At 36.9% G+C, this 17,395-nt stretch overlaps 1 protein-coding gene across 6 annotated transcripts in view; it reads left to right on the forward strand.

Moving 5' to 3' along the window:
- Positions 1-17,395, forward strand: part of LOC127420661 (NACHT, LRR and PYD domains-containing protein 3-like) — a 57,503-nt gene that overhangs the window by 16,220 nt on the left and 23,888 nt on the right. For 2 of the 6 annotated variants that reach the window (XM_051663089.1, XM_051663090.1), the window contains exons 2-6: positions 11,518-11,598; positions 12,735-12,842; positions 14,509-14,677; positions 15,004-15,208; positions 15,373-17,137. In XM_051663089.1, coding sequence (XP_051519049.1) covers positions 11,546-11,598; positions 12,735-12,842; positions 14,509-14,677; positions 15,004-15,208; positions 15,373-17,137 — 2,300 coding nt within the window. In that variant the 5' untranslated portion in view covers positions 11,518-11,545. Of the gene's footprint in view, positions 1-2,617; positions 2,792-5,348; positions 5,396-6,204; positions 6,342-10,924; positions 11,098-11,517; positions 11,599-12,734; positions 12,843-14,508; positions 14,678-15,003; positions 15,209-15,372; positions 17,138-17,395 lie in introns of those variants that run through there. The other 4 variants (XM_051663087.1, XM_051663088.1, XM_051663085.1 and 1 more) reach the window with 3 other exon arrangements.

Below are 17,395 nucleotides of genomic sequence, written 5' to 3' on the forward strand. Positions count from 1 at the left end.
ATAAAATTGCTAAAAAAAATAAAAAATAATAAGCACTATATTTATTCAATTTCACACAAAACAAAAAAAATATATTGTATTTTAAATGGTAGATAGCAGTTTCTTCAGATTTCTGTTTAGTCATCACATTTGAGTAATTTATTGATGAAAATGAAGAAATTGTTAATATATTAGGAAGAAGGAAATAAAAGTACATACAGTAGTCCAGCAACCATGAATGGCATGTCCACGTCAGCAATCGCATTTACTCAAAAAATACAGACTCAAACCAAAACAGCCTAAAATTGTGTTACGAGTAATGAAAGCATGTTTTCCACACAGTTCTTCAGTAAACAAAGAAGGATGAATGATGTTTATTCATATTACAAAAACATTTCTGTGAATGAACACAGTGAACAAAAACAACAACTTCACACACTTGTGTTCTGGAACCCAGTCAGGTTGAATATTATTGTAATATATATGAGTGAATTATTATTACACTTAGTGGATAAGAATTGTTGTATATGGAAGTGATATATTTCTGACATATCTATTTCACCTGAAGCCTTTTTTTGATGGACTACCAGAGGACAGTTTCAGATAGAGGCTCACAATTCACCTCTAGATTGTGAAGAGCACTTTACAAACACCTCAACGTCTGTCTCACATGAGGTTATCACTCAGAATCTGACAGTCTGATCAACTCAAATGTCCCTCAGTTCCTCAACACAAACTCCATCATAGGAACAGGGAAAAGACACAGTAAAATATAATAAAAATACAAACACAAAACACAGCAATATCATAAACTAATGCACAGTGAGATAACTAATGACTTAATAAAAAGGTGTTTGAAGAAATTGCGTTTCATTGTGGCTGGATTTCTCCAGGTGCCAAATGAAAAGTGATGCAATGAGAGTATTGCATTTGTACATTGTTCCTCTATAGACCATATTCATAGCAGTGCCATCTTTGATTTTTATGGGAATTACAGTGAGGCTGTGAGAGAAAGCCGTTCAGTCTCTTCAATGGGTTGTACAGTCATTTAAAGTGTTTTTGGATCATTCCACTGTTGAAACTACAGTAGACAAAAAACTCCAGACTACAGGAGTTGTGGAACATTAGATGGGATCTAGAAGCTTTATAGAGCTTTATACAGTGCATGTCACTGAACAGATGGTAAGTCTATCCCTCACAGCCTCACTTTTATTCCCCTTGTAAATTATGTTATGAATGTATGTATTGTAAATTATTTTTGTGACTCTATAGTGATTTTATTTATATCCATATTATTTTGTTATGAAGCGACTGTAACACATTATTAAAGGAGTTATAAACTAGGGTTTGGGAGGAGCTTGTCAAGTTAGCCCTGTCAATCATAATGCAAGCACATATAAGCAGCTGCTTATCTCACTCCCTTGATGATTATTCTGGCATCCCTCCACCACCCCAACTCCTCCTTTATTATTGGGGGGGGACTTAGAGCTGGAGCCGAGCCACATGTTGAAGACCCTCATGCTCGAGCCTCTTTTAAAGACAGAATTTAAAGAATTAGTTTACCCATAACAAACTGTTTACCATTTCCACTTCAAGTGCTATGTGGACATGCAAACTCATGAATGGGTGTTTAAAGTAAAGATGGGAGACCATTTGTTCATCATACTTAACATTGACATAAGCTTTATACAGGAAGTATCAACTTTTATGTATGAATATTGAGTGATATTATCTTATTTTTGAGCTTTTTGCCTTTTGTTTACATGATAGTGTAGATTGAGAGGAAATTGAGGAAGAGAGAGGGAGAACAGGGTTGGGACATGACCCAGGCAAGATTCAAACCTGGGTCCCCATGTCAGGGTCAAATGCGCTACCTTCTGCACCACACCTCCAACTGAGTGAAAATATTATGGATGTGACAGCACTGAAACTCTTATTTTTTTACGTGTATATATTTCTCAGACATTTGACTGAATTTCAGGAAAACTATTCTTGTCAACAAAGTGAAAATGAAGATTCATTTGATCCCTCTTTTGAAAGCATGAAATAATGATAAAGATTTCCGGTAAGGGAACACGTAGACCCGTGATGCTCACTGGTTTTTACGGTGCATTCTGGGATTTTTGGGGAGTGACTGTTTCAGCACAATTTTGTGATTGGAACAACCCTAGAAATGGACGACTCCCTGACCAGTGTCCTGACTAATGATCTAGAGCTGATTGAGATGCACCATATGAGTTCAGTTTTTTAAATGATCTTGCCGTAAATGTGTGGACACTCTTGACGGTGCATTAGCACTCTTATACTGGTGTGTGTGAATTGGCGACTCCAACTGGCCAAGTAATAAACTGATTATTGCAGATGATACACATTTCTAACTATCGTTCCAGCCTGATGATCCAACTGTCTCAACTCGGGCATATCTCTTTATGTTGTCTCCCTGTGTGTATTTTTATTTTTATTTATTTATTTATTTTTATTTATTTTTTCATCATTTGTAAGTCACTTTGGATAAAAGGGTCTGATGAATGACTAAATGTAAATGTAATTTATCTGACCTTTTATGTTTTTGTTTTTAGATTTTCTTACTGTTGATGTGTTTGTAGATTATTTTACCGGTTATGTGTGTGTGTTGTAGATTATCTGGCTGTATGGTGACAGAGGAAGTCTGTTGTTCTGTGGCATCAGCTCTGAGTTCAAACCCATCACACCTGAGAGAGGTGGATCTGAGCTACAATCATCCAGGAGAATCAGGAGTCAGGCTGCTCTCTGAAAGACTCAACGATCCAAACTGCACACTGGACAGACTTAAGTATGTTGAGCTGTAAAACCCTGTTTATACCCATATTAACCCCTTAAACCCAGGCCCTAATTGGTCTTGAATTTATTGAATGGTCAGTGAATGCACTGAAATAGCACCTGTATTTATTATTTTTTTAAAAATTAAATCCCTAACAAATACATACAGAAAACATATATTTTTAGTGTTTCATTAGAATGAGGACTTTTTTGTAATCATTAAAGTTTATCAGTTTAATTTTTACTCATTTTAGGAAAAAATTCAAAAGAACAATCTTCAAGCATCTGTCATTTAACCCTTTCACACTTACTGGTGCATATTTGTGATGGTTTATGACTGGCTCCTTTAGAGTAGCGTCACATATTTGTGTTTCTGCAACAGTCAGTGCTGTCAAATTCAGACTGGCTTTCATGCCAACACTAAGCTGCGCTGCCCAAGTGCCTGTAATTCATATTCACATAAACTGTTACTCATACAGTCTTTTCAAGCACATGGTATGATTATTTTATGACATAGACATCCAAATGGTCACAAAAGTACTACTATAAAAGTTTACAGCTCGTATACAAACAGTCAACACAAAACGGGATCACTGATCCTCGCAGCCATGTCTGTTTACATTAGGTGGTCATTCCGTTGTCAATCATAAGTAACTCAAACAGCAGCTCAATAGTCTTTTCAAGCACACAGTATGCTTGTTCAGTGAAACAGACAGCCAAATTGTCATCACGATAACGGACAACAGCTCACCTAAATGTAGTCAACACATCAGGGAAACGCGATCATTCCGATCCAGCCATCTTTGTTTACATTAGGTGGCAATGTGTTTGTCACACACACACACACACATTGGTACTCCTATCATTATAATGATTTTTATAATATAGATTCTATTCCCTACCCCTAAACTTAACCCTCACTCTCCATAGACATAATGATTTTTATGCTGTACAAACTATCCCTGATAGCACATGTACATCAACCAGACGTCTATTTGAAGTGAGTTTACATCTTAACGATGTCTATTTTACATTGTTTGCTCATCTGCAATACGTCTATAAGATGACAAATATTGTCTCGAATGTCAATATGTAATTCAGTAGATGTCTTTGAGACATTTATGATTTAGAATGTTGTAAATCTGATATTTGTAAGATGTTTAGTAGATGTTGCTTTCTGGATGAAAAGATCTAAAACCGACATCTCAGAGACGTACGTATATTAAACCTGTAAACGCACACACAGCCACAAACATTGGTACTCCTATCATTATAATGATTTTTAGAATATAGATTTTATTCCCTACCCCTAAACTTAACCCTCACAGAAACATTTGGGATTTTTACATTTTCAGAAAAAATTGTATGTACATTTGTATTACAAGGACACTAGAGATGTCCTCATAAACCACATTTATAGCATAATACCTTCGTAACTACTAGTGTATAACCTAATAAAACCACCAAACACACACACAGTGTACAGACAGACCGTATTGCTGATTTGATGATTTATATAGCTATGTATAAAAGAGGAAGTAAAACAAATACAGTACAGTAGACAAAACCCATTTGTTTATATGCTTAGTATATACAGTATTTAAAAAAAAAAAACATTATCTATAAATGTTTTGAAATGACAAATCAAGAATTCCTGTTTTCAGCTTTTATTTGCTTTGTTCATTTGGTTGTGTTGTGCTCCACTCTGCCACTGTATTAAGCTCATTTAAAAAGTGTTACAAATAAACACAATAGCACACAAATCTGTTTAAAATGATGTACACTCATATTAGATGAGGACTCCAGTCAGCTACTGACCTCAATAAAAGCTGTTTAATTTGACATTGAGCGGGTCGCCCCCTCATGGACGCTGCCATGTTGACAGCACGTAACAAACTGTCATGCAGTTGACCAGTTACTACCACAAATAATCTCAATAATGATCACAGATAAATGGTGTGACCTCAAGCACCAAGAGCGGACACACGATGGTCTCATCAGCCGCCAGAGAGCTCATGAGTTGTGGCAGTCCGCTCACAATCCAGTGCACAACAACCTGTGAGAATTCATTCAGATTTAATCAAAGAATGTCCATTATACTGATGTGTGTAGTATGAGACAGAGAAAACACAGACTAAAAGTAATAAAACAAAACATAAACAGCAGCAGTTAGCAGGATTTTTTTCAATAAAGCTGTTTGAATCTGGGGGTGGGGGAGAGAGAGAGAGAGAGAGAGAGAGAGAGAGAGAGAGAGAGAGAGAGAGAGAGAGAGAGAGAGAGAGACGTTCTCTGTGTTAATTCAGATAAAATCACTTACAGCACTTTGAAGTTAATTTTCTATAACTGTACTGCTGTGAAATAGTTCAGGTTTGTTAATCTCGTTACAGTTTCATATCAAAGAGTCATACAGTCTATACACAAGATTCACAGAGTCGTACAGTGTAGACATTGATCAAGCAAACAAATAAATATTCAAACAATTTTTAATTTGTATTTCATCACAGATGTGTGAATTGTGTTTCAGGTGAACTGAATGTGACGTCATCATGTGTGTGTTTGTGTTTTTATAGTGTGGATCATGGAGGAGAGTTCAGGATTACAGCAGGACTACACAAATGTAGGTCTACACACACACACACACACACACACGCACGCACGCACACACACTCGCACACACACACACACACTCGCACACGCGCGCACACAAACACACAGGCTGTGTCTCGTTTGGAAGGCTTTGTCCAAAGTCATCAAGGCTGTCTCATTTCATAAAAGCGACACTTCAGTGCAGCCTTTGAATGCGACCTTCTTTCAGGGGAATTGAGGTGTATCCTGTGTGGGCACTGACAACCCACAATTCTTTGCTTCAACGGAAATGTCATTTTTTTTAGACGCCAATTTGCCCATAAATATGATGTTCAAACGCAAGTAATGTTAATTCCCAAGTTGAAGTACCTCAGTAGATGGGTGCAGAGTATATAATATGTATAATTATATTAATATAAAATTAAAATAAAGTATTAGACTAAAAGTACACCTATAAAATCTATTTTATTTTCTCCTTACATCATTATAACTCTCCTAAAATGTACCTCATACATTCTCTTCCAGAGGGACTTTGTTCCCTTCTCACTCGAAGCGCTCGCGCTTGTTAAAGAGTGGCGTGCTGTCATAGCAATCCGTGTTACGTTCCGTTTCCGTTTGTCCTACGAAGTCCGTCTCGCTTAAACGAGGCTTGTTTAAAGGAGGACACTCGGTATACTGCAGCCTTCAAAGGACGTGTCCTACCTAGCATGCAGCCTTCTAAACGAGACACAGCCTATAATGATGATTGACAGCTACACACACACACACACACACACACACACACACATATTGGTTTAGTGATTGTTGTGTTGTAAGTGTTTTTTCTCTTCTTGTGTTCAGATGTCTGTGATCTCACACTGGATTCAAACACAGCACACACTGAACTCATTCTGTCTGAGGGGAACAAGAAGGTGACACATGTGAGAAAGTGTCAGTCATATCCTGATCATCCAGAGAGATTTGATTGGTATCCTCAGGTTCTGTGTAGAGAGAGTCTGAATGGACGCTGTTACTGGGAGACTCAATGGAATGGAGATGTTGTTATATCAGTGTCATATAAAGGAATCAGCAGGAAAGGAAAGAGTGGTGACTGTCTGTTTGGATTCAATGTAAACTCCTGGAGTCTGCAGTGCTTTAATGACAGATTCATTGTCTGTCACAATAAAAACAGAACTGACATACGTCCCCCTTCACACGGCTGTAAGAGAGTAGGAGTGTATGTGGACTGTCCGGCCGGCACTCTGTCCTTCTACAGCGTCTCTGACACACACACACTCACACACTTACACACATTCATCACCACATTCACTCAACCCCTCTATGCTGGATTTAGAGTTTATCCTGATTCCTCAGTGTGTTTGTGTGAAATTGAACATCAAAGACACACACACACACAACTGGATGAGTGAAATATACTCACTGTATCTCACATCAACACAACTCCAAACTCTTTCTAGAAGAGTTTGAATTCAATACAATGACAGTACTATGTGACTCACTGTAATGTGATTGAAGTTCAAAGGACTGAAATACCTTTAGTCAGAGCAGGAAACTAAGGAAAAGCATGTAACAAGAGAGTGATATGCTAATTAACTTGAGGAGGGAAAAGCTGTTTATTCCCCGTGGTCAAGTTAATTTCTGACTGATCAGAAGTCTTTTGGGTTGTGCCTAGTCAGAAAGGTGAAAACCTCATGACACTGAACGAACCATTGAGTTGAGTCGAGTTGATGCTGAACAGAGTCCATGCCTAGTAAGAGTCTATGCTGAACACAAAGTCTCCGCTGAGTCTATGCTTTCTTTTGAGCTGTTAGTGTTATCATCCAGTTTTTTTTTTCTCTGCAAAGTCTTTCATGATAGTAGTTTACTTTGCCGCAACAGTCTTCAGCCCTTGAACGCACCACAGCAAACCCGGCTCATTCATCTCTTGACTCGTCTTTCCCGTTTGGCTTCTCTGACCCCTCGCATCATCTTTAGCTCGACTCCCAGACCACTGACACAACGAAAGAAACAACTCATCAACTGACCAAGTAACCAAGTACATTATTTCCATGTCTCGCTAAACTGGTGTATTAGAGAAAAACCGATAATGCTGTTGCGGGCATATACGAAGGTGAAACGGATAGATTCGTTTTGTCATTATTTGCTAAATTTCATACATTGCCATAACTCAATATTCTGCATTTCCAGTATTCCAAATCTTGTTTTCTTTACTGTTCACTTTGTGTGTGTGTGTGCTAGATTAGTTTATGTATTAGGTTTAGAATAGTTTAATAAAGTCTTTGTATTCAGAAAGAAGTGTCTTGTACTTTATAAAATTGATGTCTTAATCTGTCTGATCCTGTTACTTGCTTATAAACAGTGTTCATGCTAAATTTAGGATATTATTTCTTTGGCCACGAGGTGATATTCCTCCCAGAATTGATAAAGACGCTCAACATATGAGTTCAACGTATCGGTGGATGAATATGTTGATTGGGTGTTAAATATGAATTCTGTTAGATTCCCTAGAGATTAGATCATTATTCCCCCTTTTAACCAATAATGCAGTATATTTTAGAAATATTATATTGTTTATATTCTGTATGTTTATTACAGCTTTGAGTAACCCTTTTTTTTTATTTCATAGGTTGAACATGGACATCAACAGAACCACCATAATCAACTCAACATCCTACAACAAGCTCAAGTTTTTATTTATTAATGTCTTTTTTTTCTTTTTTATTATTGTTGACTGTTGGTGTATGATGTATTCAGTCAATGTACATGTGCAGTCACTCTCATTCAAGTTCTTTTCTCTTCACATTTCTTAGGTGGAAACCTGTGGCTCCTGTTGGACAGTGCTGTGGACCAGAGCAAACAAAGCTCAAATGCCACAGCTGATGCAGTAGAAGAAGCTGATAGATACCTTACAGAGACAAACCTTCAAAGAGCCGAAGATCCACTGGGATATTGGAAAATACAAAAACATGTGTACCCCCATCTATACACATTCGCACTGCAGTTTCTTTGTACACCAGCCTCCTCTGTACCCTGTGAGAGAGTGTTCTTTAAAACAGGGGAAGTACTGTCAAAGAGGAGGAATAGACTCAGCCCCAACACTGTCAAACAGCTCTTATTTCTCAAAAATAATTAAAAACATCTCCTTCTCACTTCTCCCATTCCCCTAGTTACACAAGCACGATCACTGCCAAATCTCATAAGCACATTTAATAACCAGATGATCCCATCACACAATATGTTCTTATTCACATCTTAGTCATGCACTTTAAATGGATTGATCATTTTGTCCATTTCAGACTTCTTTGACTTTCGTATTTATTCAGCTACATTATGAAAAACCTTTTCATAAAAGTAGTATAGAGAAGAATGTTGGGTAAGTTACACTAAAAAAGTAATTAACTACTAATTACATCTTCTACAGTGTAATTAGATTACTATACTAATTACTTTGAAAAGTAAATGTATTACTAAATACTTTCTAAAACCCTTATGAACCTCGACCAGATCAAAAATACAATGATAGACATGAAACTGTTCTTTTAATTGTTTAAAATCAGATAAAATCAAATAAATTGACCAGACAAATGTCTAAAGAATTTAAAGGGGCAGCATTAAATTAGAAAACATACATTTTAACATTAGATGTTAAATTTACATTTTAAATTCACTATTGTTTTATATAGAATTGTTCTTTAGTCTAGAAAGTATTTAACACAATGACATCAGAAGTAACTGTAATTAAAATACTGAAAAAATTAAGAGTATTCATTAAATTACTTTTTTCAATGAAAAAGTATTTTAATTACAGTAATTAATTACTTAGTAATGCATTACACCCAACACTGATAGAGAACACCAATAATTACAGCCCAAATACTTGCCATATGCAACTCTGTTAGTCATATTTCTATACATTATTCTACAGTATTACATCATATTGAATTATATTGGTTCATATTGGCATTTATTGCCACACTTTAATGGTTAAATTATTTTATCAGAGGCAGAAAATCAACACACACACACACACACCTGCTTTTATATGTGCATGTAACATTGAAACTACATCAATGAGGTGTGTGGTTGGTGCTTCATCCTCAGGTTTTTTGCTGCTTTATTTTGTACTAACCACCAGATGACACTGTTTGGACACTCTGAAAAATCAGGGAAAAGCCTCAGAGCTTTAGGAGGCTTCATTTCCCCATCTCTAGTCTGCTGTCCTAAAATTAACATGTTCAGTGACAAATTCCGCATCATATATTATACTGCAGTTAAAGAAAAAAAAAAACAACTATTATTTTCATGAACACTGATTAAAGCAGAAGTGTGTAATTATTTTGATGTTAAAATACTTTCTCCTATCCCAGCTTATTGTGCAGAGAAAACTATAAGTAAGCCATTTGTAGGTAACACATTTGCACTTCTCTTTGGGACTGTAAAAAAATGCTTTTTGTTTTGAGAGACCCGTCCAGCTCCACACAACAACGACGTTGGCTCAACCAGTGGTGGGACTTTGGGGCGGGACTATCTGTTTGTTTGATCAATGGTAGACGGAGGCAAGTGTTTGAAAAACACAGTTTGTAAACAAGTTCATTTTTGCAATTCAGTTTAGTGACACTAGTGGTGCAGAAATGACACACTTTAGCTGAAGTTTCTTATCTGAAGTAAATGTAGTGTTTCATCACCTGCTCAGATATCCTCAAGTGTTGAGTTGTAAATTCAAGACACACCACAGTCAGAGATCCAGTCACAAAGACTTGATTGCAGTTTTGTTGAGATCTTTTGGGTCTGACACTGAAATTACTGAGAAAAAAAGTGATGAGCAGCCAAAGTGATTGAGTTACTGAAGAGATCCATGTGTGTAAGAGACAATGATTTAATATGAATGTTGTGGAGATATTCACCTGTTTACTCAATTCATTCTAGTTCACCATAGTGTGATGTAGATATTAATATTTTTAAAATCATTGGGTGTTAAATATTTCAATAAATAACTGAAAACTGTAGAATCAAACAGGAAACACTAGACTTTATTTTATGACACATTCAGCATCTGCTATTCCTTACAAACCTTCAACTGTGACAGTATTTTATGTCTGTAATGCAGTCAAATAAATTACACACACAGATACACATTGGTACTGTCACATTTGAAGGTTTGTAAAGAATAGCTGATGCTGAATTTACACATCTCACACATTATCACTGCAGTTTTATAAGCTTTAAAGGGATAGTTGAGCCAAAAGTGAATGGCTTGTCATCATTTACTCACCCTCATGTTGTACCAAACCAGTTTAAATTGTGGGACACAAAATGAGATGTTTGGCCTCAGTCACTGAATCTTTTTCCCCATTAATGAAAGTGAATGTTGACTAAGGTTGTTTGTGTTCCACTGAAGAAAGTCGTTTAGAACATGAGGGTGAGAAAATGATGACAGATTTGTAATTTTGGCTCAACTATCCCTTTAAGAGCATGAAACATGCTGCACCTTTACGTGTTGTTTGTCTTTTTTCAGAATCCTCCTCTTCAGGTGACAGGTAAAAGTGAAACTATTCAAACAGGAGTCATTTTGTGACAAGAGCAGGAAATTATATGACGAGAGAAACAGAGAAAAAGTACGACAGTTTTTGCTTCAAAGAATTGTCTGAAACAATCAATAACTTCATTGTGAAGTATTTTGTAGGTGATATTCTAGTCAGTAAAGAGGAAGTGAACATCAACAGCTCTTGACAGGTGAGTACTGAACTGCTGTAAAACAAACCAAAACTCACAAGACAACATTAATTCATCTTTAAAACTATCAGCTACAGTAAGACATCTAACAGATATCTAAGTATTAATCACAGCAGAACAAACAGATACTGAGACTTTTGCTCTTTTATCTGAATTGTCAGTATGTGTTCAGTTTCTTTGGCACTGAAATGTTATTTCTTCTATTGACTTGAAACGTTGCTTTGTTTTCTTCTGTTGAGTCTTCTGATGTTTTCTCTTTATGCTGGTGTTTAACATGTCATAAAAGCTGACAGTCTGCAATTTAACCTCGTTGATTCATTTCTTATGGAATATTCTAGAGTACAAAGTAAAAACAAATATGTGTCAGTATTGAACAAATAAACACGTCTCAAATATAGATGATGTCCCGTTTGTTCACAGGTGTTCAGTGGACTGTTCAGATGATGTCATGGACTCCACAAAGGATCTCAGTGGACAGACAGACACAGGGAAGGTCAAGAGGTCAGAGCATTTCAATGGTTTAATAAAATACACTGATAGGTATTTCTGATATGCTGCACAACACTACAGTATAAAAACACTGAGGAGAAATGAGAACAGACTGGATTATCTCAAGTATAAACATGTGAAAACAGCTTTAGGGTAAAGTGAGATCTACAGTAAGATGACAGTGAGACCGGTTTGATCCAGTCACAGACAGAACTGGAAAAACTCGTACAGTCAGTCGTATGTAGAAAAACTCAAATGTGTTTCTCTGTCCATTTTTGACACAAACACAGAATTATCTTCAGATGAAATCATAACAAACCATCAAACTAAAATGTACATTATTTAGGATTGGGGTCAAAGGTCATTTGTGTGTATGTTTCCCCCTGAAAAAGTAAATCTGATCATTTTGTTCTTGTGAAAACAGTTTTTCAGAAAGCAGCACGTTGCATTGTATAGTGTACATCAATTCTGTGCATTTATTGGCATGTAAATTTGAACCTCTTCAGTCGTAGCAGACTGAAAGTCTTTCCAGCTTTGGTGACATTCAGATCAGATCTGCTGTGTAATGTCATGTGCTCAAATATATCTTCATCAAATAAGCAGAAGTGAAATTGCTGAATGTTGAACTAGGACTGTGCATTAAACATTACCAAACAGTTACTGTGTGTAATCATGACAATTTGCCTTTTAAAATGAATACATGAATATATTTGTGTCATTATTATTTTTTTATTGTTGTTTTGCAACATGACACCTTCCATAAAACATATAAGGTGTGTGAGAATCAGCAATGTTCAGCTGGTTAGCATGTATTTCAGAAGCCTCATGTTAGGACTGTTTGTGCACAACTTTGCAGAGAAACTACATGAAAACTACAATCTCCAGTGTGCTGCTTTTCACTGTCCTAAACAAAAAATATTCTCAAGATGGAAAGAATTCAATGTAAAATGAGATGAAGTCGTTTTCTCTAAAAAGAATAAATCTCGATTTCAATGACAAAATTACACTGAAAACACTGGAAAAGAATATGTTACCTCCCTTGAAGAAGAGAGAAATATTGGGAAGAGTAAAACTGAGAAACGTATGAGAGGAAAAGAGTTTTTGTGAGAGTTTGTAGTTTTTAAAACAGTGTTTAATTGCTGTTTTAGTGTCATTCATGGAGAATCTCCTGAACCCAGCTGTGTGTCCATGAAGAGTGACTGGTCAATGGATCGTCCACTTGTCTTACGTTCAGGAGCCCCTTGTGCTGATGTGAGGTGAGGACTCTCATGTTGACTGACAGTATGAACGTGTACACCACAGTCTGAGGGACGATTAGAAAGAATCCAGTGTAAAAAAAATAACATAACAGTTAAAACAAATGTTATCCATTGGTACAATACTGATTAAATTCCACTATCATGCATATATACAGTACATGTGATGTGTACATTTGTTTAAAATCACTGCGTAATGCTCACACATCATGACTGTTAAAACAAATGGTGACAGTTTGAACAATATTGATGAGTAAATCTTATTGCCATGTACATCTACTTGTGTAATTAATATTGTTCAAAACCCTGCATGTTATGCAACACCCAAAATGCTCAAAGAGTCTGTATAATGCACACAATAAAATACTTGCTCAGTATGAGTTATTATTAGATACTTTAGAGCTGTTGATGGCAGCTGTTAACAATTGATAATGATGTTTAGAGGACTCACAGAAGTTTAAATGCAAAGGCAGCAAAATGAAATACTGTATATTATGAACATAATCCACATAAGATCAGAGAGTTTTTAAAGGGGATACAAGACAGAGATGCAGCAATATCATTTAAATGTTACAGTTTTTACAATCATTTTCACAGATGTCTCCATACTGAGAACACACTGTCAAAACTCTTAATATAGTCAGCACAACAGCAGTGTCTGAGGACTAAACTGTGGATCACTTTGTCTTTGCTTTCATATTAAATGCATTCACTGAGTTACTGACGATTAATTTTTCTTTCTTTTTTTTTTGTATGTTGGAGCATACCATATGCAGAAAAAAGTAAAGGCATATTTGAAAGTAAAAATGACTCTTGTACTGTATCATACTACATTGCATACAACACAATAAAGAGGCTGTTTATGTTTTATAAAGGAATTCTGGTACTTAAAAAAACTTCCAGTGATCTTGTAATGCTCCCATTATGTAGTGTTTTGAAGGTCATTGTGTTCTGAATGATCAAATGTTTTCATGGCTTTAAATGTTTGCTGTGTTATGTTAGAGTAAGTTGATTTTGAGATGTGTATGAAGTGTTTTGGTGGTTGTTGTGCATTTTGGAAGAGAGATGAACTGCTCTGTCAAGCTGAAGGCTGAAAAAGACAACTGTATGAAGAGCTTGGAAAATATGTTCTCAGTTTGGAGACAATGTGTAAAAGATTGTAAAAAAAAAAAAAAAAACTGTAAGAAAGCCCATATGAGAAAAGATGTTTCCTTTTTAAAGACATTTCATGCAAATAAAACACTCAGGATTTCTCAGTTCACTTAAAAATGAAAATTGTGTCATAATTCACTCACCCTCATGCAGAAGACACAAAAGCAGATGTTTTAATGAATATGGTGAGTGGTCTTGTTAATACAATGGCAGTGGAGAGTGCCTCACTTGAAAGCTTAAAGTGGGCAAAAGTATAAATTTGTAATTTTTCACTGTAAATCTTGACGTCTGTTGTGCATTCATGAGTGCTGTGAGAGATGTTTGTTCACAGCGGCTCGAGTGTTTATGTGAGAACTTATGTTGATATTAGTGCTAAACATTGCAAGCTCTCGTGTGACATAATATATAAGATACACATCATTACATGTGTTTTATTGCACTGGATGTTGAAATTATGTTTTTCAGATTACTAAAAAACACACATGAACTAAACTCTGTTTAATTGCTGTTTTAGTGTCATTCATGGAGAATCTTCTGAACCCAGCTGTGTGTCCATGAAGAATGACCGGTCAATGGATCAACCAATTAACTTCAGTTCAGGAGAATCTTTGATCAACTACAGAAACAAACAGGATGGATCAGAGTTCACTGCTGGGAAAGTGCCATTGGACTCCATTTTTGAGGTGAGTGTGTGTGTGTGTGTGTGTGTGTGTGTGTGATAGAGAGAGTGCATGAAACCACACACACTCATTCCTGTCCACATAGGCTGTTTTTTTTTAATACACACTGTCATGTCTCTCTCATACACACCACTTTGAGAAGCTTTACAGCTTCACCCTCATCTTAATAACACACACACACACACACACTCTCACACACACAAACACTGATGAATTCAAGACAACTAAAGCACAAATAAAATGAGTGGTGATTCTTGTCCACTGATCCTTCAGTTCAGCCTCTCTGTTACTGAATGGAGCTTCATTGTTTGAATGTTCACTGATTTCAGGAGCTTGAGCACAAAATCATCTCTCTGATGAAGAAAGAACTGAAGAGTTTCAAGAGACTACTGAGCCCAGATTCACCAGCATGCTCTAAGAGAGAGGAGGAGGATGATGAAGGTCAGAGCAGAGTCAGAGAGGGGTTTCTGAAGATCACACTGCACGTCCTGAGGAAGATGAAGCAGACAGACCTCGCTAACACACTTCAAACCAGTAAGAGCTCACACTCACGTCACTATTACATCACGTCACCTTCAGAGGAAACACACAGTGTCTGTATTCACTCAATATTAGTGAAAGAAAATAAATGTCATGTCTAATGACCATTAAACATCAACATAAATTATAATTCCCATTTCTTTTCCTCTTTACATCAGAACTGATTTCTGTGCATCAACAAAAACTCAAAACAAAACTAAAAGAGAAATTCCAGAGAATTACTGAAGGAATATCAAATCAAAGCAACTCAACACTTGTGAATGAGATCTACACAGAGCTGTACATCACAGAGGGAGGGAGTGGAGAGATCAATAATGAACATGAGGTGAGACAGATTGAGACAGCATCCAGGAGAGCAGAGACACAGGAAACACCAATCAAATGCAATGACATCTTTAAAGCCTTACCTGGACAAGACAAAGCCATCAGAACTGTGCTGACTAAAGGAGTTACTGGAATTGGAAAAACGGTCTCTGTGCAGAAGTTCATTGTGGACTGGGCTGAAGGACAAGCAAATCAGGATGTTCACTTCATATTTCCACTTCCTTTCAGAGAGCTCAATCTGATGAAGCACACAAATATCAGTCTGATGAATCTTCTTCATCAGTTTTTCACAGATACAAAAGATCTGAGATCAACAGACCTTGATGACTACAAAGTCATTTTCATTTTTGATGGTCTGGATGAGTGTCGACTTCCTCTAGATTTCCAGAACAATTATATTTTGTGTGATGTGACAGAATCGGCCTCAGTGGATGTGCTGTTGACCAACCTCATCAAGGGGAATCTGCTTCCTTCTGCTCTGCTCTGGATCACCACTCGACCAGCAGCAGCCAATCAGATTCCTCCTGAGTGTGTTGACCAGCTCACAGATGTACGAGGCTTCAATGACCTTCAGAAGGATGAGTATTTCAGGAAGAGAATAAAAGATGAGCATCTGGGCAACAGAATCATCGCACACATGAAATCATCAAGAAGCCTGTACATCATGTGTCACATACCAGTCTTCTGTTGGATTTCAGCCACTGTTCTCCAGAGACTGTTGAGTGAAGCAGAGAGTGAAGAGATCCCCCAGACTCTCACTCAAATGTTCACACACTTCCTGATCTTTCAGAGCAAACTGAAGAGCCAGAAGTATGATGGGAAATGTGAGGTGGATCTTCGGCAGGCTAGAAAGAGGATTCTGTCTCTGGGAAAACTGGCTTTTCAACAGCTGGAAAAAGGGAACCTGATCTTCTATGAGGAGGACCTGAGAGAGTGTGGCATTGATGTCAGAGAAGCGTCAGTGTACTCGGGAGTTTGTACCCAAATCTTCAGAGAGGAGTTTGGATTGCACCTGGGGAAGGTATTCAGCTTTGTGCATCTGAGTATTCAGGAGTTTCTCGCTGCTCTATCTGCTTTTCTTTCCTTTTCTCAACAAACATCAGGTCTCTTCAGTAAGTTTAGAACATCTATGACTGATTTCCTGAAGAGTGAAGTGGACAAGGCCTTACAGAGTGAGAACGGACACCTGGACCTTTTCCTTCGATTCCTTCTGGGTCTCTCACTGAAGTCCAATCAGACAATCTTACGAGACCTACTGACACAGAGAGGAAGCAGCTCTGACAGCAAACAGGAAATAGTTGAGTACATTAAGATGAAGATCAGGGAGAATCCCTCTCCAGAGAAATCCATCAATCTGTTCCACTGTCTGAATGAACTCAATGATCATTCTCTAGTGCAGGAAGTACAAACATACGTGAACAGAAGAGATATCAATCGTCTCTCTGGAGTCAGTCTCTCTCCTGCTCAGTGGTCAGCTCTGGTGTTTGTGTTGCTGAACTCAGAAGAGAAGCTGGATCAGTTTAATCTGAGGAAATATGATCCATCACATGAATGTCTTCTGAGGATGCTGCCGGTGATCAAAGCATCCAGAAAAGCTGAGTGAGTAATTTAGCTGCTTTAATCTCACTTTATTGTAATTAAATAGCAGAGGTTAGATTTTAATGTATTTTCTTAGACTAAAAACAACCTCTTATGCTATTTTGATGACGATCGTTTGGTTTCATGTGTTTTGATTTATTTATTTATTTTGTAATCAGAGAAACCTTCATTTTAAACAGACATTGCAGCCAAATAGATTCAAAATGTTTAATGCAAAGTAAAAAATCTAGTTTATAATAACAACAGCATGTTTTCTAC

Source organism: Myxocyprinus asiaticus, chromosome 30, assembly GCF_019703515.2.
Source record: "Myxocyprinus asiaticus isolate MX2 ecotype Aquarium Trade chromosome 30, UBuf_Myxa_2, whole genome shotgun sequence".
Taxonomy (NCBI): Eukaryota; Metazoa; Chordata; class Actinopteri; order Cypriniformes; family Catostomidae; genus Myxocyprinus; species Myxocyprinus asiaticus.